General features: G+C 38.1%; 1 protein-coding gene across 1 annotated transcript in view; it reads left to right on the top strand.

Moving 5' to 3' along the window:
* LOC140237810 (vacuolar protein sorting-associated protein 16 homolog) overlaps positions 1-25,665 on the top strand; it is a 63,333-nt gene extending 37,668 nt beyond the window's left edge. The window contains exons 9-22 of the mRNA XM_072317739.1: positions 428-504; positions 1,602-1,727; positions 2,356-2,483; positions 3,201-3,236; positions 5,091-5,199; positions 8,618-8,752; positions 16,158-16,266; positions 17,470-17,567; positions 19,157-19,261; positions 21,001-21,078; positions 22,012-22,181; positions 23,192-23,288; positions 23,768-23,871; positions 25,208-25,665. Of these exons, the coding sequence (XP_072173840.1) occupies positions 428-504; positions 1,602-1,727; positions 2,356-2,483; positions 3,201-3,236; positions 5,091-5,199; positions 8,618-8,752; positions 16,158-16,266; positions 17,470-17,567; positions 19,157-19,261; positions 21,001-21,078; positions 22,012-22,181; positions 23,192-23,288; positions 23,768-23,871; positions 25,208-25,346 (1,511 nt within the window). The 3' untranslated portion in view covers positions 25,347-25,665. The remainder of the gene's footprint in view (positions 1-427; positions 505-1,601; positions 1,728-2,355; positions 2,484-3,200; positions 3,237-5,090; positions 5,200-8,617; positions 8,753-16,157; positions 16,267-17,469; positions 17,568-19,156; positions 19,262-21,000; positions 21,079-22,011; positions 22,182-23,191; positions 23,289-23,767; positions 23,872-25,207) is intronic.
* The last annotated feature ends 1,079 nt before the right edge of the window (positions 25,666-26,744 follow it).

Here is a 26,744-nt window from a genome sequence, read left to right as displayed (position 1 = left end):
GCTACTTTGATATATAAACACCATGTTCATTTTGTGATTATTATACAAGACACATTTAAGTGTGGAGCAGGTCATGTGAGTCAAAAACACATCTTGGAAAGTATCTTTTGTGAAGGTTAGAGGCAAAGTTCTGTTAAAAACTGTTCATGAAAGAACTTTATCTCCCGGTTTTGTTCATTATAAAGTCTGAAGTATCAAGGGTCCCAGAAGTAGAAAGATTTAGCCATCTAGGGTATGAAATAAACAAGATTTTTCTGTTACCACAGCCTAGGAATAACTCATGATGTCTAATAACATTTGTTGTAATCATGTAATCCATTGACACCGTGTGTCTGTTTAGTGATAGTCTATTATCAAATTTGTGAGGATTTTTTTTTTTTTTTTGTATTCTCTGTTGCTAAGGGATTGTATTACATTTATTTGGTAGGTGTAGTTGAGGAGATCTTCAAGATTGGGTCGATGGCTCCTGGTGCAATGCTGTATGAAGCCTCCAGAGAATTCCAGGTAAGAGCCATGCCAACCACATTGGCCCAAATTCACAAAAATACAAATCACATTTATAAGTTCAATTTTGTACATGGACTAATTTACGTGATAAAAGGAATACCTTTCCTCTGCGTATGTACAGTGTACAAGCCTGTATGTTACCTCATCATTGGATGTCTGTTGGTGTATATGATAATTTTACTATGTTTATGCAGTCAAACTTTGTATAATCCATAGACTAAATTCAAATTGTCTGACTGTGTGTGAATTCTGGCCATAATATCACATGTCTCTCCAGTGCTATTTAATGCTATACCCTTTGTCACAGCTTTGTTGAGTGGTGTAAGATGTGACACAGATTCATGCTACATACTTACTTGACTAGTAAAACAGTTCTCATGGAACAATGTAAGAATCATAGATAGCCCTGCAACTACTAGTGATTTTATTTGAAAGAAAAAAAAAAAACTTCTTGTGATGTAACGTTATTATGGTTGTTCAGTATATATCATGAAAATGCAGCTTTGCAGGTTTGGAATTAGAGTCCTTTTTGTGTGTTGACAGACAAACAGACACTTTATTTCAAGTCACAAGGAAGGGAAGTATGCATTTCACATTTCGAGACAATGAAATGACGAGTACAAAACATTTTTTTTCCCTCTTCAATTCGTCCTAGAGTAAAGATGAATACTTGTGTTTAACATAAAGTGGGATATGTACCAAGTGATGTGATTCTTAGATGTTTTACGTACAAACTGTAGATATGATATGTCACTCATGCAACAAGAGGTTTATAATGCACTTGTTAAAGAGAATGACAAAGCTAAATGACTTTACTCTTAGATTTGTAATGGTAGACAGTTTTGAGATGGAACCATGTCACCTATAGAATTAAATTCATGAGCTGAGGGCAAGGATCCTTGAAAGAATCATGAGCAATGTAAAAACTCGTAAGTCTTTTTGTTTTCAATATTTCTACTGCTAGTAACGCATGAGCTAAAATTGCAGATTATTTCATTTGTTTTATATCTTTTTCATCGTTTATTTTGTGTCAATTTCAGCTGTAAAATTTTCTAATGTAAAACTTTACTGTGTGTGTAAATTTCTCTCTACAGAAAGAGAGCCAGAAGGCAGATGAGTACATCCGTATGATCAAAGACCAACTGAACCTTGCTGTTGAACAGTGTATTGAAGCAGCAGGTTCAGAGTATGAACCCAGCACACAACGGCTTCTACTCAAGGTGACACTACTCTCATTAGAGTTCGTAGCATCTAACAGACATCTTAACCCAATGAGGATGAGCAGAATTTCCTGTATAGCCTTCAACAAGTTTCATAACTTACTGTACACATACAAGGTGTTAACTATATTACAGAGAGGAAATTTTTGATACGAGAAACTGCTTTGAGAAATATACTGGTCCTACAAAATTACAAGCAGAAGTAGTAGCTTTCAGTTACCATGAAGAAAGTGCTTTGAAGATAACCCCACTTTATTGATATCATATGTAGAAGAGACAAATATATCTCAATGACCATAATGCCCACTAAAGTGTGATGGGGTTGATATATTAAAATAAAAATTTGTATTCATGAATTTCTGAAACGTCAAATATCGAATTGAACTGTAGACCCATGTTTTCGAAAAGAGCTTATTCATGGTACATGTGTATAGAAGATGGCGTGATCTATTGACCAGCTGATATTCTGTATTTTTTTTGCACAAGACATTTTACGTCACACCATGGATGTATTTTCTCTCATCATGTGGTTGCCAATGTGTATTGCAGTATAACACTTGTCTACATGTGTCTTGACAGTATTGTCCGATGTCACATCACAAAACCTTTTCCGTGGCTTTCCTTATAGGCTGCATCCTTTGGCAAGTGCTTCAGTGCCAGTGTCAATGCAGACAAGTTTGTTAACATGTGTAAGCTGCTGAGAATGTTGAATGCAGTCAGGGATTACCAGGTTGGGATTCCTCTCACCTACGAACAGTATCCTTGTCACAAAGGCTGTGCTACAGTCACAACACAGCGATAATGGCGCTACATATCTCTTTTGTAATACTGCTCTTCCAGAAGACTGGGAATTCCAGCTTATAATTATCACAATGCTTCTTTTTAAAGTATGTTTACAAGATGAGCTTTAGTGTTATCTGAATTATAGGGATTTTGCAGCCACACAAAATACTTGAGATGAATTGCAGCAAGCTCTGGGGGTGCTGTGGCATAGTGGATACGACTCCCGACTCTTGATCGGGGGACCCAAGTTCAAATCCCGCCCAGTGCTTACGTGGGTACTTGGCAATGCTAGGGTAATAATAGTGGCAAGGCCATCTGGTAGAGCAGTGGCAACACTGAAGAGGCTACCCTGGGTAAATAAGATGTTATTATTGTTACGTTTATTCTGAATTTGTGATTAGATTTACTAAATTGCCTTTTCATTACATGTGATGTACATAGATGCTGTGGCATTCTATTGATAAATGTACAAGACATGTCAAATAATGTCTATTACATAGGTTTAAAACCATATATCTTCTCAGAGCACCTTCCCGGTTGTGTGTATGGAGTTGTATGAAGTACTTTTACCATGAGACATGGGCATTTTGTCATCCACAATCCCCCTCTCTTCTTTTTCTTTCCTTTTTTTGTTTTTGTTTACATCTCTGTGAAGCTGAAGTTATGATTTCCTAACTGTACTTTCCACAGACTGAAAAGGTTGACTCTGCAAGTTTTGATTGACAGGTAATTTCATGAAAGGATATTACAGATAGGATGTTGGACTTATGTTATAAAATGTAGTGGACATATATTATGCCTATCATGCAGAGTATATTTGATTCATGTGTAAGATACAATTCTCTAGGTGCCAATCTAACTCGGCCTTTGGCAAAGGTCATTTATAAGATAAATCACTTACGATATATTATTCTGTTTCCTATAGTTCTGCAAAGTCTGAAGTTTTCAAGTTTTCTTTAGTTCTGTAGCACCTCGAAAAAATGGATTGAAGGTAACCTTGTCAAATTTGACCAGTTTACGTGTAATCTCTATGGGAGTGCAATTTTTATGGAAATGAAAATTGACATGACTATCTTTATCGAGCACCAGCTCACTTATGCTTCGGTGAATTTCTCTATGATTTTAATATGTTGTAGCTGAGACGTAGGGCTATCGTAAGTGTGCCCTTCGTTTTTTGATACGATGTCGGGATCACGTGAAAAAACTTGGTTGAAATTAAAGCTTATCTTCGATGTATTGAAATATTTCTTTCTTTCTGCAACTTTCTGTGCAATAACTCAAGAAAAACATACCCTATCACCACCATATTTTGCACATATTTAGTTCATGTCACGAACGTTATTTCATAAAATAACATCTACTTGATCAGACGCCATCTTGGGTACGTAAATTAGGGTCAAAGGTCATAGATGTTTCATCCTGTATCTTAGTGAATACATGTCCTATCTTTCCCATATTTTGCACACGTAAAGACCATGTTACAAGGATCATTTCACAAAATAAACACTTTTTGCTCAGATGCCGTCTTGTCTGTGCAAATTGGGGTCAAATGTCATATGTACTTCTTTCTGTATCTTTGTTATGACGTGTTATCTCTATGGGAGGGAATTTTTGTAAATGTGAAAATTGACATGATTGTCTTTATCGAGCATTAGCTCACTTACCCTTCAGTGAATTTCTCCCAGATTTTAATATGTTGTAGCTGAGACTTTGCGCTATCGTTATGTGCCCTTCGTTTTTTTATACGATGTCGGAATCACGTTAAAAAACTTGGTTGAAATTAAAGCTTATATTCTATGTATTGAGATATTTCTTTCTTTCTGCAACTCTCTTTGCAATAACACAAGAAAAACACGCTCTATCACCCCCATATTTTGCACATGTTTAGTTCATGTCAAGTACATTATTTCACAAAATAACAACTACTTGATCGGACGACATCTTGGGTATGTAAATTAGGGTCAAAGGTCATAAATGTTTCATCTTGTATCTTGGTGAATACCTGTCCTATCTTTCCCATATTTTGCACACGTGTAGACGATGTCGCAAGAATCATTTCACAAAATAACCACTATTTCATCAGATTCCATCTTGGGAGTGCAAAGGTGGGTCAAAGGTCATATGTACTTGTTGCTGTTTCTTCGTTATAGTGTATACAGAATTTGGTACCAAACATGGCAGATATGACTCCCTTTGCTAAATGAGAATATAAACATCACACGGCCAATGTCTCTAAACACAGATGAAACTTGTATGGTCATGCCTATTGCGATCAGGAGTTGAATCATTGATTTAAAAAAAAAAAAATCGGATCACCTTAATTTGTCAGTGATGACAAATTACAATCTCTAGTTAAACATTGACATTTTACATGGATGTAGGGCAATATGTCAATCAGTTGCAATAAAAAAAAAAAAAAAAAAAAAAAAACGATGGAAGAATTTCATCACTTTTGAAGAATTATGCAGTACATGGACAGTTACTACTATGTATATTTGTTCATTCAAGATGTTGGTTGCAATGCAAAGGTGTTGTTTGATTTGAAAGAGGTAAGCCTCTTATATATTTCTTTCTTACCAGACTAATTCTTAGGAGACAGTGGGCTCTTGCACAACAAATCAGTCAATACCTGAAGCTACCCGAGGCTGATGGAGAGAGTCGCATTCTGGGTCACTGGGCTTGCTACAAGGTACACATACCAGTGACACAATATTTGCTGCTGCGACAATTACTCCTGTCTTATTGTCCCCGCCGAGCGAGTTCGAGCAGGGGACTATGAAACGGGCTCCGTACGTGTGTGTGTCCGTGTGTCCATCCGTCCATCTGTGCGTCCGTGTGAGATCAAAATGTTCAATTTGCTACTTCTCTGTCGTTTATGAGCCAATTTTGATTGTGTTTGCTTTATATGATAGCACTACATGGGAGCTTTGAAACTTCTACACAGAATTTCAGTTGTGACCTTTGACCTTGACCTTTGACCTATATTGTACATTTTGCTTCAAAATGCTACTCCTTCGCCATTTCTAACCCGATTTCAATTCCGTTTGCTTTGTGTGATGGCACTAGGTGAGGGCTTCAAAACTTATACACAGAATTTTGACCTTTGACTTCTTTGACCTTTGACCTTGATTTTTGACCTATATTGTACATTTTGCTACAAAATGCTACTCCTTTGCCATTTCTAACCCGATTTCGATTCCGTTTGCTTTATGTGATGGCACTAGGTGAGGGCTTCAAAACTTCTACACAGAATTTTGACCTTTGACTTCTTTGACCTTTGACCTTGATTTTTGACCTACAGCTGTATATTGTACATTTTGCTACAAAATGCTACTCCTTCGCCATTTCTAACCCGATTTCGATTCCGTTTGCTTTATGTGATGGCACTAGGTGAGGGCTTCAAAACTTCCACACAGAATTTTGACCTTTGTCTTCTTTGACCTTTGACCTTGATTTTTGACCTGTATTGTACATTTTCCTACAAAATGCTACTTCGCCATTTCTAACCCAATTTCACTTCCGTTTGCTTTATGTGATGGCTTCAAAACTTCTACACAGAATTTTGACCTTTGACTTCTTTGACCTCTGACCTTGATTTTTGAACTTTATTGTACATTGGCTACAAAATGCTACTCCTTCGCCATTTCTAACCCGATTTCGATTCTGTTTGCTTTATGTGATGGCACTAGGTGAGGGCTTCAAAACGTCTACACAGAATTTTGACCTTTGACTTCTTTGACCTTTGACCTTGATTTTTTACCTATATTGTACATTTTGCTACTTAATGCTACTTCCGGCGGGGACATATATTACGCATCGCGTAATTTCTACTTTTCCTTGTTTTCTCCAAGGACTCAGGGTTAGGGTTAGGGTTGTGATAGGGTTTAAGTTTTAGTTTGATGTGAGGATTATTTATAGGGTTTAATTTAGGGTTGTATTTGTGGATAGAATTTATGTTTGGCTTTAATCGTGTGTAGATATTACATGGGAGCAATTGTCGCATGAGCAAATGTTATGGAACCACACAAACTGTCCTACCAAGCTGACACATTGTATAACAGCTAACTGTGACAACAATTCATTTTTCTTTTAAAGTAATAATTGCCATCTCAATTCATGCACATTGTTGGACTCTGTGTAGACAGAGAGATTAAAGGATTTAGTTCAGACACAAAACATGATGTAAGACTTCTGTATCAAGGCCCTACTCCCATTATGCTATGACAGGACCACATAGTTTACTCCATAACAGAACTAATTTCTTCAAATTCATGACGTTCTGAGTCTGATTCATTCATTGTCGAGCCCACCGGAGGTGAGAGGAGACTAAGGGATCGCCTGTGGCGTCTGTCTGTCCGTCATCTGTCCGTCCGTCGTCTGTCCGTAACGATGCAAAAACTTCAATAACTCTTTACTCTGGGCTTCAATTGCAATCAAACTTCGAGGGAAGAGGGGTCATACAAAGTTTCACATTTTAGCATATATGAAAGTCACCTCAAGGTCTAAGCTCACAGGCAAGGGTCAATGAACTCTAGGGCCCAATGTTAAGTTTTTATGGTGCATTTCTATTATGGGTCATAACTTTTGATCCAGAGGTCCGTTTGTGACCAAACTTGGATGGTAGATGTCCTTGGGGAGTGGATGATCACCACAAGGTCAAAGGGCACAAGCAGGGGTCACCAAACTTTTAGAGCCCAATGTTAAAGGGATAGTACAGTATTGGTGGAGATGAGAAATGGGCTTTTAACTTTTTGCGAGATACCAAGAAAACAGTTATGATAAAGTACATAGCATTCCACTTTAAGAGGAATTCAAAGTTTATTTGATTAAAATTGGGTTTGGAATGACTGAAACATCCAAAAACAAAGTAAAATGAAGTGATCGTAATAAAGTGTGGGTCCCGCACTTCAATGAATTGCTCTTTTTTTGTATATCTCAGCCATTTCAAAACCAATTTTCATCAAATAGACATTGACATCCTCATAGCATTACATGCTCTTTCATATTTCCTAAGAGGTTTCTCATTATCTCACCCAAAAATGTTAGAAACCTGAAATATGTTCTCAACCAAAACTATACGATCCCTACGAAAGTTTTTATGGCGCGTTTCTTTTATGGGTCATAACTTTTGATCCATAGGTCCATTTGTGGCTAAACTTGGATGGTAGATGTCCCTTGGGGAGTGGATGATCACCACAAGGTCAAAGGGCACAAGCAGGGGTCAATGAACTTTTAGAGCCCAATGTTAACCCGCTGAGGACGGTCCCGAGTATACTCGGGCAAGCGTCTATGGGAAATGCGTGTTGTAGCAAAATCTAACCGTCCTCAACGGGTTAAGTTTTTATGGCGCGTTTCTATTATGGGTCATAACTTTCGATCTATAGGTCTGTTTGTGACTAAACTTGGATGGTAGATGTCCCTTGGGGAGTGGATGATCACCAGAAGGTCAAAGGTCACAAGCAGGGGTCAATGAACTTTTAGAGCCCAATGTTAAGTTTTTATGGCGCATTTCTATTATGGGTCATAACTTTTGATCCATAGGTCCGTTTGTGACTAAACTTGGATGGTAGATGTCCCTTTGGGAGTGGATGGTCACCACAAGGTCAAAGGTCACAGGCAGGGGTCAACAAACTTTATGGGCCCAATGTTAAGTTTTTATGGCATGTTTCTTTTTTGCTATAAATTTTTACCCTTTTATATCTCCTTTTATCTGTTATATATCTTTTTATCTGTTATTTCCCATTCGCGTACAATTTCTTGTACACGAATGGGCGAGACACATTATGGCACTTGCCTTGTGAGAAATGATTTGTTGAGAAATTGAAGTCTGACTGTGTTTTTTCCTTTTTTTTTCTTTTTGATTATGTAAAGCTTTATCATTCCTCCTGTGAAGATTCTGTAATGGCTACAATATCAATGATCGATTATCTTTTTGTCTTGTTTTAGGAGAAATTATCACTTCAGAGTCTATCAGATTACCGTTTCATGTTCAAATTTTCCTGTCTCTATTGATGCTGTGGCTACAGAAGTGAAAAATGGTTGTTACCAGTACATGCTGTGGTATATCGAATGCAGTGTTTTGTTTGTTGACACAAACCCATGTCCAGGTTGAACAGAAGCACATACCAGATGAAGCGATAGCAGAGAGCATCAAGAACAAACTTGGAGACACGCCTGGTATTGCCTACTCAGAGATTGCTAAGAAGGCCTCAGAGTGTGGGAGGACCCAGCTGGCTGTTAAAGTAAGTTATTCAAGGCACATTATCAATAGATATGTAGATTTGTTGTGGTGATGATTAAGACATGACGCAAATCTCTCGTTTGAAGAGGCTACACCCCGGTAAATAATGCCAGTGTATATCTTGGCAATCAATGACTTAAAATCAAAGATATAAAACACCTGTTTCTTGACCCTGGCCTAATCTAAGCATCAGTCATCGCCACAGCGCCGGGGGGGGGGGGGGGGGGCACCGCGAGAGGAGGAGATTGTTTTGGTTTTGGCATGGGCTATGTAGCTCCATGGTGCGTGTGTGTGTGTACGTGTGTGTGTGTGTGTGTGTGAGTGTAGACATTCAGCGTATGCAGACAGAAGTTACGTTCAGACGGCAGGCCCTAACCTCGAGGTTAGGAAACCTCGAGGTTTAGCTCTTGCCCCCTAACTACGACGTGTGTCCACACGACGAAGGTAAAGCTTCTGCCCCCCGTAACTAGGAGTGGGTCCCACTCGATGTTAAAACCACAAAACCGGAAGTTGCAGCCCACACTGCTAACAAGACGTCTATTTATTCTTTAGTCCAACCCTGTCGGACTCGCTTACAGGTACTCTTGTTCTCTGTCATGGTATGCAGAGATAGCACTGCACTGATGACTTTATGCCTTTATGAAGATATTTGTCGAAAACATATTTTTATTTTTTTTTTTAAAGTGTCGGAGAAGAATATAGAATACAGTAGCGAGTTCGACGTGTTCAGTTTCAGAGATCAAGCGCATGGGAAGAAAAGATGATGTTGTTGTGTCGTGCGTCTAGGTTTTTCACGTGTAGTGTATTTGTGGTGTACGTTTGGGAGGTTGACCCGGAAGCAGAGGGAAATTGTGGGGGCTGGAGTTTACGGCGAGGTCACTCTTAACTTCGAGTTCGTTGTTTTTTGTGTCCACACGGTGCTTAACTACGAGTGGAGACCCCCGCGGCTCGTGGTTAGAGCGCTAACCATAAGATTTCTCGTGGCTCGAAACATCGCGCAAACCTCAAGGTTTGCTAACTACGAGTGCGTCTTCACGGTCCCTAACTACAAGCTCTAACCTCAAAGTTTCCTAACTTCGAGGTTAAGGGCTCCCGTCTGAACGTAACTAGAGCATGCCTGTGCTGCAGTGACCGGAACTATTGTCATTCCATTTTGTCTCTCCCCCATCTCTCCCCCCCTCCCTCTCTCTCTCTCTCTCTCTCCCTCTCTCTCTCTCTCTCTCTCCCTCTCTCTCTCTTTCTCAATGATCCAATCAGCAGGCTGATTGTAACCAGGGAGGTAGTCTCACTTCCCCGTTGTAACTCACTGCCAAATAGCACATTGTCAGCACCGGCAAACTGGCAATGCTCTCCTTCTTATTCCTGTATTTTCGTTATTTACGGGTCAATTTTTTTTGTTCGAAATGTAAAATGGATGACCATAGAATTTCTCAATAGAATATAAAATTGAAAACTTTAGAAAGGATAGAGAAAATTGAGTTCACTTTGAATGGTCTGCCACAGGCAGATATCCTTATCATGCTCTTACGTAATACGACAGCTGCTGGAGTCATCAAACCCTGGCTTGGCCTCCAGGTTTGTCACGCCGAGCAGAAAGTTTATTTGCAATGGACAAATACTTCGACTCCCAACTCCCAAACGAAAAATCTTGAAAGCGGTATAGAACCCCACTTTCTTTGTGGAAGTTGGGGACTCGCCTCAAACGAGGGATTGACGGCATGGATAATAAGTAAATTGTTGTTGTTGTTATCATTATTATTATTGTTACTGACTACTACTGCTACTACTACTACTACTACTGCTGCTGCTATCACTACTACTACTACTACCGCTACTACTGCTACTAGTATTACTACTACATGCTGTTAGAATTATGATATCACTATCATCATCGTCACAATTTTTTTTTGTGTGTGTGTGTGCACTTTGATGTACAAATGATCCATAGAGAGTCTTTAACATATGTGACCGTGCACCTCAAAACGAATGTAAGAGCGTGAATTGTATGTCCCATGTCGGGTGATGTAGCGTGGTACAATCACAACTCTTACGTTCAGACGCGAAGCGCTAGGAAAACCAGGTTCATACCATGATATGCAGTTTACACAAGTGCACATTTATTGGTAATATATAATGTATCCACGTAGAATATAACAACAAATGTATATACACGCAGACTCCCTAAATTCACTTGGTAGCCATATAGCTACCCATGACAATGGTCATGGGTATGGCCAGGGAGTATCGCTCCTGAGGACTTGTCCCCAAGAGAGGAGAATCCAGAATGACCCATCTAACCATGTGAGGTACTATATAAGAGATGGGTCTTTGATGTAACAATTACTTTGGTTTCAATAATGTAGTAGAACTGGACAAAGGACTGACTGTGGGAACTGTAAATACAGGAGTCTGAATTACTTACAGAACAAAAGGAAGGATTAAGTATTATGTTCATTGCGGATTACTAGAGGAAGGAGTATATTGTGATCGTGGGCTTTTACAGGGGAAGTTTACATGGGAGTTTGATGACATTGTTGATGAAAGAATATCAGGACTATTAAACTGTGGGAATTGTTCACAGGAGTTTACATGGGAAGTTCAATGACATTGCTAATGAAAGAATATAGTCCAGGCGCAGCGACCCAGAAAAAATGACTTTGTTCAACCCACCCCGCAGAAAAGGTTTGACTGCATGGGGTGGTCGGTTGGACCCTCTGGAACACCCCTAGGTAGTATGTGATATCAAATTGTGGTATCAATGAAATTTTACAGGCCATTTTAGTTGCGACATGACCATATTCTTCGAGGAAGCGTCTGCGCACACTAAGACTACTACATGTACCACTAGCACTGCTACAGGCACCAATGCCAATGGTGCGTGTTATAGTCTTAGCGTACAAAGACTTTTTTTGCGACAAACATCGGTTTTTGCCTGCAAACTAACTTTTCACGCTAAGCTGGGGTCGGTGTAGTGTAGTTTCCAGACGTTTTTATTTCGTCTTTATTTCTCCGAGTTGAAGCAAGCAAAGTGAGAGTGCATACCCAGCGATTGTGATGCCCGAACCGTTTTTTGTGGCAATCATTGAGCATGCACCCTCACTCGGCTTAACGCAATACAGCGGGCTTCTGCACAATACACAAACTGTAACTCAGAGAAATAAAGGCGAAATTAAAACAGCTAGAAATTAAGACTAGTGTCGGTAACGCTTGTCGCTATTGGGGCACTGAAAATAATAATAATAATAATAATAGTGAGACTCTTGTAGAGCGCACATTTCTACCTAAAAAAGATACTCAAGGCGCTATAGAACAGAGTACATATTGTGTCACGTTACAACAGTATCACAGAAAATAATAAGACAATAAACCAACAAACAATATATACGTACACATACATTACATACAGGCATACAATATTGTCAATTCAAATTAAAAATATACGTCTTGAGATTCTTTTTGAAACTATCAATGGAAGATGCTTCTCTAAGAGATTTTGGTAGGCCATTCCATAGTTTTGGGCCCATATATGAAAAAGCCTGATCCCCCAATTATGCTTGATTCGAGGTACCTGTAATTTTAGCGAGTTTGATGAACGTAGATTACGTGGTGGTTGGTGAAGATGAAGAGTATTTTGAAGGTAGACAGGGGCAAATTTGCGCAATGTACGGTAAACAAGAAGAAGAATCTTGAAGTTAATACGTTTTTCAACAGGAAGCCAATGTAGGGACCGAAGTATTGGGGTAGTATGCACAGTTTTCTTCTTGAAAGTAAGTAATCTAGCGGCATAATTCTGAAGACGTTGCAGTTTACTGAGTTCTTTTTGTGGAAGACTGCAAAACAGAGAATTGCAGAAATCTAGACGAGACGAAATAAGAGCATGCATCAGTTTTTCTGCTGCTGATCTAGTTAAATATCTCCGAATTGAGCCCAGGTTACGCAAATGAAATCTTACAGATTGGGATACATATGAAATGTGGTCTTTGAATGTCAGATTTGCATCATAAACAACACCAAGATTACGAACTTTGTTCGAAGGCTTGATATTACTATTGCCGATGATGACAAAATGACAAAATTATCACAGTTTTTGCATTTATTTCACGAAGGATTCATCGAAACGCCTTAAAACTATATATGTGCATGTTGCTAGAGATGTCAGCAATACAATGGGATACATTGTAAGGTATAATATTGTCCATGGTTACCATAGTAACCGGATGCCTACAGGTGATTGGTAACTCCCAAAAATATCTGGAATTTAGACAGGTTTGTTTCTTTTGCCTTTCGTGCACATCACTCATTGTAGATGAGCTCTACACTGTAAAATTAGTCGGGATAAAAAGGGAAAAGACACCCAAGATTTTTCCTTCATTCTCTCCTCAGCATTAATTCATTACTGCACGTTTTGAATAAAATTTACATATCATGATATTTCATTCTATTATATATATATCGCATATATATGTATTACAATAGTTAACGAACACAAAAGTACACGTAATTCTTTGATGGATAATCCAGCGCACGTGTATATTCCTTCTTTAGAAAGGAATTTATCGGTATTCTTGAATAAACTTCCTTTAAGAACATAAACAATCAATTGCTTTCCTCTGCTCTTTTCCAGGATTGTTTTGAATAACCATCGCTCTGTAAATAGTCGAAAGAGCTACTATAGAATATTGGCTTTGCTTTCTGTATTCATCTTATTTTTAAGGGAAATTTGTGTCCATACATTATTAAACACTATATACATTTGCCTATGCTTTGAAGTCAAATTTTTGTTGAAAGTACGACGGATGCAACTTTTTCATGCATTTTACTATTCGAAAATGATATCTTTCTTTCAATGGCCGTTTATTATGCCTTTGCTTACAAATTTTGCTGTAACTTGAGAATGCTTCAAAATATTCTTCACATATGCCTGATGTCGTACACTTTATGCAGAAGGAAGGACATGCTTATCGAGCTTTTTGAAATTATGGGCTTTAGTTTTCGAGTTATCGACAACTAAATTCTGATTGGATAATACTGGTTGCCATGGCAACAGGGAAAACTTTTTAAATGAAAATCAATAAAAAATTGTGTGGTTTTTTTTTATTGCATCTATAAGATAAAAAAAAAAAAACAATGTTTGCAGCAGCAGGAGGCATTTTGGGGGTTACCAGTCACCTTTAGGCATCCGGTTACCATGGTAACCATGCACAATATTATAACTTGCAATGAATCCCACTGTATGGATGACATCTTTAGCAACATATACATATATAGTTTTATGCAGTTTTGATGAATTCTTCATGAAATAAATGCAAAAACTGTGTGAGTTTGTCGTTTTCAGTGCCCCAAATAGCGACAAGCGTGTACCGACCCTAGTCTTAATTTCTAGCCGTTTTATCGTCTTTATTTCTCTGAGTTGCAGCTTGTGTATTATGCAGAAGCCCGCTGTATATATTGCGCTAAGTGGAGTGAGAGCACACACCCAGTGATTGCGATTTGGTCGTCACAATCACCGGGTATGTGCTCTCACTCGGCTTGCTTGAACTCTTGAAATAAAGACAAAATAATAAAAAAAAAAAACGACTGGAAACTACACTACACCGAACCCAGCTTGGCGTGAAAAGTTAGTTTGCAGGCAAAACCCTTGTTTATCGAAGAAAAAGTATATGCGCGCTAAGACTACTACATGCAGCACTGGCACTGGTGCCTGTAGCAGTGCTAGTGGTGCGTGTAATAGTCTTGGCGTGCGCAGACTCTTTTACATTTGTTCCAACAAATCATGATGAAAAGTGGCCAGTAAAATTCTACTGACACCACAATTTGGAACCACATACTACCTGGGGATGTTCATAGAGGTCCCATCTACCACCTTGTCTGGTCAAACCTTTTCTGCGGGGTGGGTTGAACGAACTCCTTAATTAAGCCTCTTACAGGAATTAGCGCCTTGACTAATATAGGAACTTTGAAACTGTGGGAATTGTAAACATGGTTTAGGGTGGACTGGATTTCTAAATGAATCAATGTTCAGGGTGGCATCTTTCCGTCTTACACGAACATAAAGTCGCACACACTGATTTTGCGCGAGGACTGAAAATAAGTGAAATGGGTCAACGTAGCCGAACTTGACTTTTTCATATTTTCTGAAAGAGCAGGTCTTCTTTTACATTATGCTAAAATTTGGTATCACAAAACGGGCAGGAAAGTGTGTTTTTTTAGCAGTTTATCTCGAACATTTTTGGTAGAATAGTGTGATTAGGTGTGTCTTTAGAATCCCTTTTTCATTTCTGAAAAACCTTGTTTGCACTCTTCACTTTCAACTCTAATAACTTTTGAAAGGATAGTGCTACTGCTCTGAAAGTTGGCATTACTTATGGACAGAATGTGTTAATGAGGCATGCTTAATTTCAGTTTAATCTGATAATCCCTTCATTGTTGTTACTCTGGTGGTTTACTTCCTGTTTTTTGTCCCATTCATTGCACAGCCAGCACGGTTTGGTAAAGATTAAGCGCTTCAATAGACACTTTACTTCAGAGCCTCTTTTCTCTGTTCACACTTTTCCTGAGTTTGTGCTTTCTTTCCAATATTTAGATGGTTAGGAGAGTCCATTTGATTTGAGTTATACATCATTTTAAAGCTTATAGTCTTCTCTTTCAGAATATGGTCTTAACTAAAAATTTATGTCTGGCGACTTTTTGTTTGTTTTGAGGTGCAGGGTCACATATTATGTCTGTCCATTCAGATAATGAGATAGATAGATAGATAGATAGATAGATAGATATATAGATAGATAGATGGATAGATAGATGAATAGACAGATAGATAGGTAGATAGATAGATAGATAGATAGATTGATTGATTGATTGATAGATAAATAGATAGATGGATACAAGATAGATAGATGGAAAGATAGATAGATAGATAGAGAAAGAGTTACAGCTGAAATAGCTTAATGAATTGAATACTAGTCCCAAGTATACTTGGGCAGGTGTTGAATAGGAAATATGTGTGTTGCAGCAAAATCAGCTCATCCTCAATAGATTGATACCCTGGTAGCTACTGCTGCTGATTGATGGAAAACTTTGACACACTGAACTGAGTATGTTCTTCATTGTTTAGTTGGTAGAGTAATCACTTATAAATGCAGTATGAGTGAATCCTCCTATGAATAAAGGATTGACAGCACTGCTGTAGTTGATCATGACATGAGATTTACATTGTTTTTTGGTCCTTAGCTTGATGACAACAAGCCTGTCCCTCCCCCAAGACAAGTTTCTTAAAAATTAAGTAGTCTTGTGCATAACCCTACAAGTCCATCTGTGCTGATGTATGTATGTGCATATTAAATGAATAGGATTTGGTGAAGTTCATCTCTTAATGTTGTTACTTATTTAATCTCCTTTCACCCCATCAGCTCCTAGAGTACGAGCCGAGGGCAGCAGAACAAGTTCCTCTCCTGATGACAATGAGAGACAACAGAACGTCCCTCATCAAGGCCATTGAAAGTGGAGACACAGATCTGGGTACGTTGCTGGCAACTTTTGGTGTTGGCCAATTCAGAGCTGTGGAGGGATTTTGGTGTTAGATATGAGAACAAAAACTTATTTCTTGATGAATTAAACATGCTAGATGTTGGTTATTAGCAATTCAGTTGTGATTCCGTACTGTGAATTATTTGTTTCATGGGTAGAGAGAAATGTGTAAAGGTTTCAGAACATCTTTGGCCTTATGCATCAGAGTTGTGGCCTTTTAAACAGATGTGAAATATTCATAATTCTATATTCCCAACTTGGACAAAGTTTCAAGATTACGGCAACAAATCACCAATAATAATGGCCAACTGTCCACACAGAGATCATCAAAAGATTTTGATTTTCCACATTGGAAATACACAGTTGTGTACAGTTCATAAATTGTAACCACAAATATGGCTTTGTATTTCTCAACCTACGATGTTTGCATATGAGAAATTTAAGTCATACTCTTATTCTTTTTTTGTGTGTCAAATTCATGAAAAATTGACAGCTCTTGCACTGAACAAGCCTCAACATGATACAGTGCACTCCCGTTATAAAGAACACGGTTATAATGAAATTCCGGTTACAAGGTAGTAAAAATTCAGGCTGCAACATTGCCAACTCTATGTATCTTTATTGTTTATTTGTTTGGTCACAACAAAATTTCAATATAACGAAAGGAAACTGTTGTTCTCGAGGACTTTGTTACAATGGGAGTCCACTGTACATTGTATGTTTGGTGGCATTCTTTTTTCAGATACATTTTGTGCTGATAACTTTGCACTTAGTCTCACTCAACCCATATGCTTGATTGCAAAGTAAACTTTTCATGGAAACTGTATATGTGTTATTGACTTACTAGAGTATTAAATATTACTCTAATGTGGAGGCAATGATTTACCTGTTTTCAATAATTTCTTGATAAGCATTTGTGCCCAAAATAGTAGCATCGAGTTTAGATCATAAATGTTAAATTAATGTCAAAGAGAGAGAGAGAGAGAGAGAGAAAGAGTGAAAGAAATAGCAAATTGGACAGTTGGTGTAGATATATTTGCTCATAACATGAATAGTGAGTATGAAGATACTTACATTTTCAAAATTTTTTGATCTTATAAATCTTGTGCATCTATCCCTCAAAATGTTTTGTTTTTTCTTAAGAATTGAAAAGTGTAAATGATTTGATGCATATTGTATCTCTTCCATGCTTAGTGTACATGGTGTTGTTACGCCTAAAGGAAGATCTTCACATTGGTGAATTCCTCATGATGCTAAGAAACCACCCCCAGGCACAGGACCTCTTCATGCAGGTAGGACTGGCCAGGTGGTGTTTGGAATTCAGAAGGTTTATTATTCCAAAGGTCGATATGTAGTGGGGAAATGAAATGAAAGTTTGGACTAAAGAAGTTTACTTCATTTAATGATGAACCTTCAGAATTACCAATCTTTTTTCATATTGAATATAAGCATCTGGCTGTTTTTTGTTGCAAATAATTAACAAATGCTTGTTATCAATGTAAATAAGCACTAATTGACCAGTGTATAGTAGTAGCCATGAGAAAAATCATACATGCTTTCTAGGCATACGTATATACTCGGGCTCAATCCAAACCAACATTCTCCTGATCACCGGACAGGCATCATATTCTCTTTGGGTCTGACAAACTCCATTTCATTTTCAGACTACCAAACCCTAGGAATAACCAACTGTCAAAATAATGAATATTGGTAACAACAAACTATAACCGGGCTGGCCAATGTGTTTCAGTGGTTTGCACACTAGCCTTCTGTACCTGAAGCTCATCTTTTACTATCACCATGGTAAAATTCCACTGGTTTCTTTCTTTGAACCTATAGTGTATCTTAATTCTGATGATATGGTCCAAAACTTTGAAGAAACAAATTGTATGGAGTCTAGAAAGAGAGGCAAAGATTGTGTACTGCACAGGAACTACTATTATGTGGGGGCACTGTGACATAGTGGAAAGACTCTTGACTTTAGATTGGAGGACCCAAGTTCAATGCCCGTCCAGTGCTCACATCCTTGGACAAGATGTTTTTACCTACAATGTTCATCTCAACTCAGGTGTATACATGTAGATGGGTACCTGGCAAGACTAGGGTAATTATAATGGCAGGCCCGTCTGGTAGCAGTAGCAACATTGAAGAGGCTACCCTGGGTAAAGAAGGCCTTTTTATTATTGTTATCAATATTACTACACAGCGGATGGAATAAAAGATGGGCTCATTATGGTAATGAAGACATGATAGAAAACAGCCAGATAGAGCTACATATATCAGTTTTCGTCTGCCTGCAAGGGGAATATCAAAGTATATTGCATGAGCTCAACAGGTGTACTCATTCTCTCCTCTTCTTCTCTTTAAAAGTCAATTAGAAACACTTTCAAGCTATTATGTGAAAAATTACACATTGTGCAGATGAAAAAATAGACAGAAAGGCTGCATCCATCATAGATTGAAGGCACTGTTTACCTTTGGGATCAGCGATTTACAAAATGTTCAAGATATGACATTTGTGTTATCTTGAACATATGTGTAGGTCAGTTGTATCAGAAAACATCCTACCATGTAAAAATTTTGCAATAAAGCCTAAAATATAAGGAAATATTAGTATTTGTCTCAATAAACCATAACTTTACATGGTTTAGTCCAGAAACATTGATATCATAATTATTGTTCACAGTTTGTATGGATATCAATACTTTAGATTAATTATACTGATTCAAATGGTTGTTTTTATCCCTAACTTACATTTTAAATCTATTTTTAAGCACTAGATTTTGGTTTTTGTTTCATTTGCAAATCGTAAATCATGCCTTTAAATCTTGATACTTTAAACTCCCCCTTCTTTGTGCCCTGTACATCATCCTGACTTCAGTTCTGTAGAGAGCAGAATCCAGCCATGCTACTAGACATCTACAACCAAAATGATGATTTCCAGGAGATGGCAAGCATGGCAGTCAAGCGCAGCGGTCAGCTTCAGGTAGGTCCTGTAATAGTGTCCTCTATATCAACTTTGCTATTACTCATCTTTGTATTTAACCAAACACACCATGAATTATGTGGTATGGTATGACAGGGAGGAATGCATTTAGAGCAAAGTATGGCATATCAGATATCACAGTGTGCATTTCTATTGTTCTCATCACTTTGGAGAGTTATAGTATTTTTATGCCTCCGCCACGAAGTGGTGCCGGAGGCATTATGTTTTCGGGTTGTCCGTCCATCCGTCCTTCCGTCCGTCTGTAATGAATTTTGTGGACAAGGTAACTATCAAAACCTGTTGAGGTATCCTAATGAAACTTGGCATGTATGTGTATTAGGGGGTGAAGTTGTGCCTATCAACTTTTGGATGCACATGCTCAAGGTCAAAGGTCAAAAGGTCAGGGTCAAATACATAAAATTTCACTATTTCCACCATATCTATTGAATGCCTGAAGATATTTTCTTGAAACTTAGTGTATACATGTATTACCCGATTAAGATTCTCTGGTGAAAGTTTGGGTCATGAGGTCAAAGGTCAAAGGTCAAAAGGTCAGGGTCAAATACATAAAATTTCACTATTTCCACCATATCTATTGAATGCCTGAAGATATTTTCTTGAAACTTAGTATATACATGTATTACCCAATTAAGATTCTCTGGGGAAAGTTTGGGTCATGAGGTCAAAGGTCAAAGGTCAAAAGGTCAAGTAAAAATATTAAAACTTCTTTTTTTTTCTCCATACCTTGGAAAATTGTTCAAGGTATCTTCATGGAACATAGTATATACATATACTGACTGGAAGTGATTATCTAGAGAATGTAGGGTTCATGGGGTCAAAGGTCAGGGGTCAAAGGTCAAGTGCAACACTTCAAAATTTTACTATTTCCCTCCTATCATGCAATGCCAGCAGGGTTATTTTTTTTTTTTCACTTGGTGTATGCATAACATGTGTAACCTAATCGAAATTCTCTGGAAAGTTTTTTTTTCCTTCTTTTTTTGCCTCAAAGGTCAAAAGGTCAAAGATCAAGTGAAAGTGCTGAACTAACTTTTTCCTCCATATCTCGGAAGTGGCTCAAGTTATCTTGAAACTTAGTACATATTATGCATGTTTTACCTGAAAGTGATTATCTTATGAATTTTAGGGTCAAGGGCCAGATGAAAATGGTAACAATTTACTATTCAATTCAGAAATTGCACTTTTTCTCCACACCTGTACCTTGAAAATTACTTAATGCCTAAATGTATGAATGGGTCAAAGTCGAGTTAAAGTCCTTAAATCCCTAGATACATGCTATCCTATTCATCCAATTAAACCTAGGTCAAGGAAGGTGAACATTCAACACATTTGTGACAAACTTGTCATTTCAATATTTTGCCAATTTTGTGAAAATGTAATTACACATTGTCCACATGTACTATCTAGACCTATTGGGAAAATCATGCATTATGGCGAGGCATACCAGTCGCCAAAGCGACATTTCTAGTTTGTTTCTATTCTTACCACATGAACTTAACAGATGACTACAGATGAAACTTTTGACAAATATGAATTTTCTAGTAATTGTCATTGTGATTTCTGATGTCTTAGTTTATCATCATGCCAAGTAGATATGGAAAGTGTTCCTGAGGAACACATACAATTTTTTCCTTCAAAGGCAAAGATCGATATTAAATCAGACTCTTAACAGTGATCCCAGATGATTGCTTCAATAGCACATTTCTGTGTCTTCTTTTCAGGAGCTTCAAAAGAAGTTAGAACAATTAAATCTTGCCCAGGAGAACTACAAGAAAGCTGGCAATGAATTTGCAATGAAGGTGAGAGCTAAAGTCCTAGTCAACATCTTACACATCTTGATGATTGTACAGTAAATGGACTCAAAACAATTCCTTGTCCAAAAATTGTTTGTGAAAAGAGGTGATAATGGGCACACATGTTTGGTAGATGGAAAGTAGCTGGCATTAGACTACAAAATTTTGCCTGAAAAACTGAAATTTGATGGTTTTGACCAATCTTAGTGATCTGCTTTCAAACTCGATTTTCTCTGCTCAGCTGTCAGCGACTTTCTGATCCTTTTGTCGTGGCAGGTCACATATAGTCTGCACGTAAAAACATGTGAAATACGTATTGGACAATTTTTGAGCTTCTTATTTCATAGGTCCCATCATAATATGTGTGATGATTGTAACTAACTAGTATACATTACTTTGCACTCCGTTATACACGACACTGACCCCGTCAATTTACCAGTGTACACTACCATGGTACATTTAGCCAGATATACGTACAATGTATGCGGACAGAGTGAATGCAGCAATATTAGCAAAAGATGTTGATGACATTTTACAGAAAATTTGACAATCCATTAAAACATCAGACTGTCCCATTTTCCTCAAACTTCTCTGAAGTGTTCTACTACTATTTCTGAATTCACATTTATGTTTGAAGAGTGGCCTCTAATACATACCTGATTAGTCTACTCTCCCCCCAAAAAGGGTTGTAGAAAAACTTCTAAAAACACACTTTTCCATTCATGTTGAGATCCCAAACTGAAGAAAAATGTAGAAGATAGGTCTTCCAGAAAATATAAAAAACTCAAGATTGACTTGGTTGAACCATTTCACATTTTTTGAGTCCTCGTGTAAAATCGAGGGGTGCGACTTTTTGTTTGTTTTGTGATGCACGGTCACATATTATGTCACTCAGTGCATCTAGACTGAATTTTATCCCTGCCCTCCATCCTATGACAGGCTACTGAGGAAGAGATCAAGCTGCTAGGATACCAGGCTCGTATGCAGGAACAATACCGGGAGCAGTACCTCTTTCTCTCCCTCCATGACACTATCCACAAACTCATTTCCAAGAATCTTGGCAAGATGGCAGAGCAGCTTAGGAAAGAGTTCAAAGTACCAGACAAGAGGTCAGTGTAGATCAGCAGCAAACTCTGGGATACATTCAGTTTATGAAGATCTGTAGAGACATGCAGTGTAGATCTGTAGAGAACTCTGGGATACGTGCAGTGTAGATCTGTAGAGACATGCAGTGTAGTTCTGTAGAGAACTCTGGGATACATGCAGTGTAGATCTGTAGAGACATGCAGTGTAGTTCTGTAGAGAACTCTGGGATACATGCAGTGTAGATCTGTAGAGACATGCAGTGTAGTTCTGTAGAGAACTCTGGGATACATTCAGTGTAGATCTGTAGAGACATGCAGTGTAGTTCTGTAGAGAACTCTGGGATACATGCAGTGTAGATCTGTAGAGAACTTTGGGAAACGTGCAGTTTAGATCTGTAGAGAACTCTGGGATAAATGCAGTGTAGATCTGTAGAGAACTCTGGGATAATTTTGTACATGCAGTGTACACCTAGATCTGTAGAGACTCTGGGATACATAGTAGTGTAAGGCTTGGGTAAAAAGTACTGGTTTGCTGTGTGAGGTTTTTGCCCTTCAAAAATCCACATGAGATTCTGTGGGCAAGTCTAGACATATTTTTACTCTCACTACAAAGGGATGCTTTTCTTTAGACTTCGTGTGAAATACTGTCACTGAAAATATTCAACTTTTCTATCAAAGTTTTTAACTGTGCATTGGCAATTCTGAGTAATAGTCCCACACTGGCACACCCTTAAGTGACCTCTCTGTTGTCTTTCTTTTTTAAAGAAATGTTAACATTTCTTTTGACAGTTTGTTATACAGAAGTCAAATAGATTGATCATTCCATCCTTTGCCAGTCGTTTTGTAGTTTATGTTATCCAAAATGAGAGGAAATAAGGCACACATCCTCAAGAAAAGGTAGAAAAATTATAAATTCTAGAATACCATGATCAAATGTGACATGATCAAATGTCCCAAAGAAACATCAAGTTAATCATTCTTATCAATGTCTAAATGACTCAATATGTAGAACACCTTGCTATCTCAAATGGTAGATTCTGGTGGCTGAAGACAGATGCCCTTGCAGGTGCATCTGAGTGGATTGAGTTGGAGCGATTTGCCAAGAGCAAGAAGTCCCCTATTGGATACGAGGTAAGCTTTCATTTTGCAGAGTCTTTCATTCACTTTTAGCCATTTGTTTATTACTGTAATAGTGAACTGTTACCAGACAAGGAGTGAGGCTTCTTCAGGCCTATAGTTGCATCATTATACACAAAAGCTTTATAGCAGACACAGTGCATCAGCTTTTGCAAATAGTGTATACCCAAATTGATTATGTGTCACTAGCCTAGTTTTCCTGCTACATCATGAATTATCAGACAGTCATGTGGTAGCATTTTGTCATGATAGGACATTCAGGGTATACGTAGCATGGTATGAAATACATCAATTTTTTTGTTTGACTGTGCTGGATATATCACCTTTCTGTTAATCAGTATCATTTACCATTTTGCTAATTACTTGGCATAGATCGTACAACATGTACAACATGTGACCATGATTATCCATTCATTGATATGTGTTTGATGTACCTTTAAGTAGAGTTTGCCCTGTCCTTTTTCTTTCTGCAGCCATTTGTAGAGGTGTGTATGAAACATCACAACAAGTATGAAGCCAATAAGTACGCAGCCAAGGTAGCGCCAGAGCAGAGGGTCAAGATGTATGTCAGAATGGGGTAAGTTAAGTGGAGGTGTAATGTGTTGGATATCTTGTTATATGAAGCAAAACAATACCATGATAATCAATGATCCGTTCAGAAATGTACCCACCCCCTCTTATGAAATGTACTTCAGTGCTATTTGACATACTTTTGTTTGAAAAAAATTCTTTCATTTAACCTGGCTAACTTTTATTTATGCCACTGCTCTTCTTTTGAGCCTTTCCTTCTTACAAATCTTATTAAGGTTATTGATATCTCTGTTGGCTGCTTAACTCATTGAAGACAAGTCCCGAGTATACTTGGGCAGGTGTCTACGGGAAATACGTGTTGTAGCAAAATCAGCCCGTCCTCAACGGGTTAAAGGAGACCTCTGGATGATTTTCAGATTTTTGCATTTGAACAACTATGAATTAGTTATACTGAGGACAGAGTTTCAGATTTTACGATAGCTGAGATGAAGAATAAGAATATTGTCAAAATTTAGAACAAATTGCAATGAACAAGGATGATGACATGGCAGAGTCACCATAAGTATGCATGAGTTGGGGCTCAAGGAAGCAGAACAAAAGAAGAAGGCGTGCATAGATTAAACACAGGTGAACTTTCAAGCAAGCGGTATTGTAATGGAATTACACTGCTACATTTCTGAAATATGTGAACCTCCTATGTCATCATCCTTGTTCAGTGTAATTTGTTTACGGTTTTTCAAAAATTGTTTCTCTGATCAAAAACCACAATAAATTCCACAAATCTATACATGGAGTTGTCAATTTATGTACTACACGATGTGAAATTATGAAAATCGTCTGGAATGTCCCTTTAACTTCATCCGTCCTTTATACGCAGTTCAGTTTGCTATTCATCATACCTCTTTTAAAATCATTCATATGCTCACCATATGCTAGTGTTTATAGTGGTGAGTACAGAACACACACTTAAAACAAGCCATGCCTGATTAATTGACAAGAAGATTATACCTGGGCTTCTTCTCCTATGATCTACCTCTTTGGTACAACTCGTATGTTTTGTTTGTTAGTTGCTGAAATGTGAGTACATTGTCAACTTTCAGGATTTTCTTTCTGGCATCTTTTCCCTTTACATGGGCACCTTGATTCAAGAAAAGTGTGTGTTGACGATAAGAGCAACACTTTTTGTATTCTATTTCCAGCTAAATCAATAGAGACTCTTGGGTAAATTTCTATCATTTATGGAAATTGAAAATTGAAATATCTCCATTTGTTTTCAAATGTAGCCAATTTGTTGCCAGTTTGGGCTTTGATCTTCACTTTTGTCAGCCACAGTTTCTACCTGTAAGTAAGAGTGACTTTGTATCTCTCTTTCTTTGCTCAAGGGCCCTTGAAGAGGCAGCTGAACTTGCCTTTCAACAGAAGAGTGAAGAAGACTTGAACATTGTTCTGAGGCACTGTTCTGGTAACAGACAACTCTCAGCCAAGATCAGCACCATGAAGCAGCAGCTTCAGAAGAAATGATTGATGTTTGAGTCAACTTGAAGTCTTGGCTGTACAGCAGTGAGTCAGCTAGGAGTCTTGGCTGTACAGCAGTGAGTCAGCTTGGAGTCTTGGCTGTACATGTGACCTCACCATAGCATAGTGGATGTGACCTCCTTGTCCATATGTGCACACACATTGGCACATTCCAAGGCAGCTTTTGTGTTGACATTTGACATTTCTTTCAAGAGATCGAAAGGATCTTCTGCAGATAGAAATGGGGTTATGTGTTATATCTATAGATTGTGTATGATACCTTGTATGAGATACCCAGTAATATGCATGGACGTGTTTACAGGCATATTGCCATCAGATGGTAAGGGGTGGGGGGGGGGGGGGGGGAGGGGGATGGCGAGGGAGAAAGATCATAGAGAAAGGAGTGTTATGAAACTTTGATAGGGAACAATCAAGACTCAGATACACAATTGGAGATACAGACGAAGTGTTAGAATGGAGATGGCACTTGCTGAAGTGTTCAAAGAAGGATGACGTTTATGGTAATCTATTGAAAGTAATGGTGTCAACACAGAGAGTGTTTTACAGCCTTCTTTATAGGAAGTTACACTTCTTATAATGTCAGTGTTATTGAAATTCATTTGCTGATCATTTGTCATTTTTTTTTTTTTTATGCAGGTGATCATGTATCATGTTAATATGATTTGTATGTTTAGAATGCAATTCTGTCATCATCTCTGTCAGGTACACATGTTGTATGTTCCAACTCAGGCAAAAGACATACACGTGTAGATTCTGAAGTAATGACACATTGACAGATGTATGGGTGGTTTTCGTGTGATGTTCATCAGTGACTGTATGTATTACTAATGTCAAACCTATCTGGATTGGTACACGTAACCCAGGGAAAACTAAATGAGTGACTGCTATAGACAGGTGGCCACAAAGGCAGGTTTGACTGTAGTCTCAAAGACAGGGCCAAATGAAACAAGAGGAAGACTTGACTACTGTGGAGAATTCTGTATAGGAACCTGCTGTAAACATTGATTGTGATGCTAGCTGTGTGTATCTTACATCAGAGCAGGAATTGATTGTAGGGTAATTATACTCCCACTAATCAGTCATGATGTACCAAACACTGGAACAAAGAACATTTAACCTTTAAATGGCTGGGGGGAGAGGCAGACTCACTGCCCCCCTTCGATGTCTTTTTCAATAATTTTGCAAGTCAAGAAGGCCTTGTAATTAGGCTTCTTGACTTTCTTTTCAATTCTTGCACAACTTTTGAGACCAAATTTGCAATGTTCAAGCATACCATTACTAAGCCACGCCCATTTTTGTTACTGTATGTCATGCCAGTATGGGCATAATATTGTGATTGTGTGTTCATTTCACAGGGAAAACAGTGCTCTGTCATTAAAAACT

This window comes from Diadema setosum, chromosome 14 (assembly GCF_964275005.1).
Source record: "Diadema setosum chromosome 14, eeDiaSeto1, whole genome shotgun sequence".
Taxonomy (NCBI): domain Eukaryota; kingdom Metazoa; phylum Echinodermata; class Echinoidea; order Diadematoida; family Diadematidae; genus Diadema; species Diadema setosum.
Note: the sequence above shows the minus strand (reverse complement) of the source record. Positions and strands in the feature narration are given on the sequence as shown.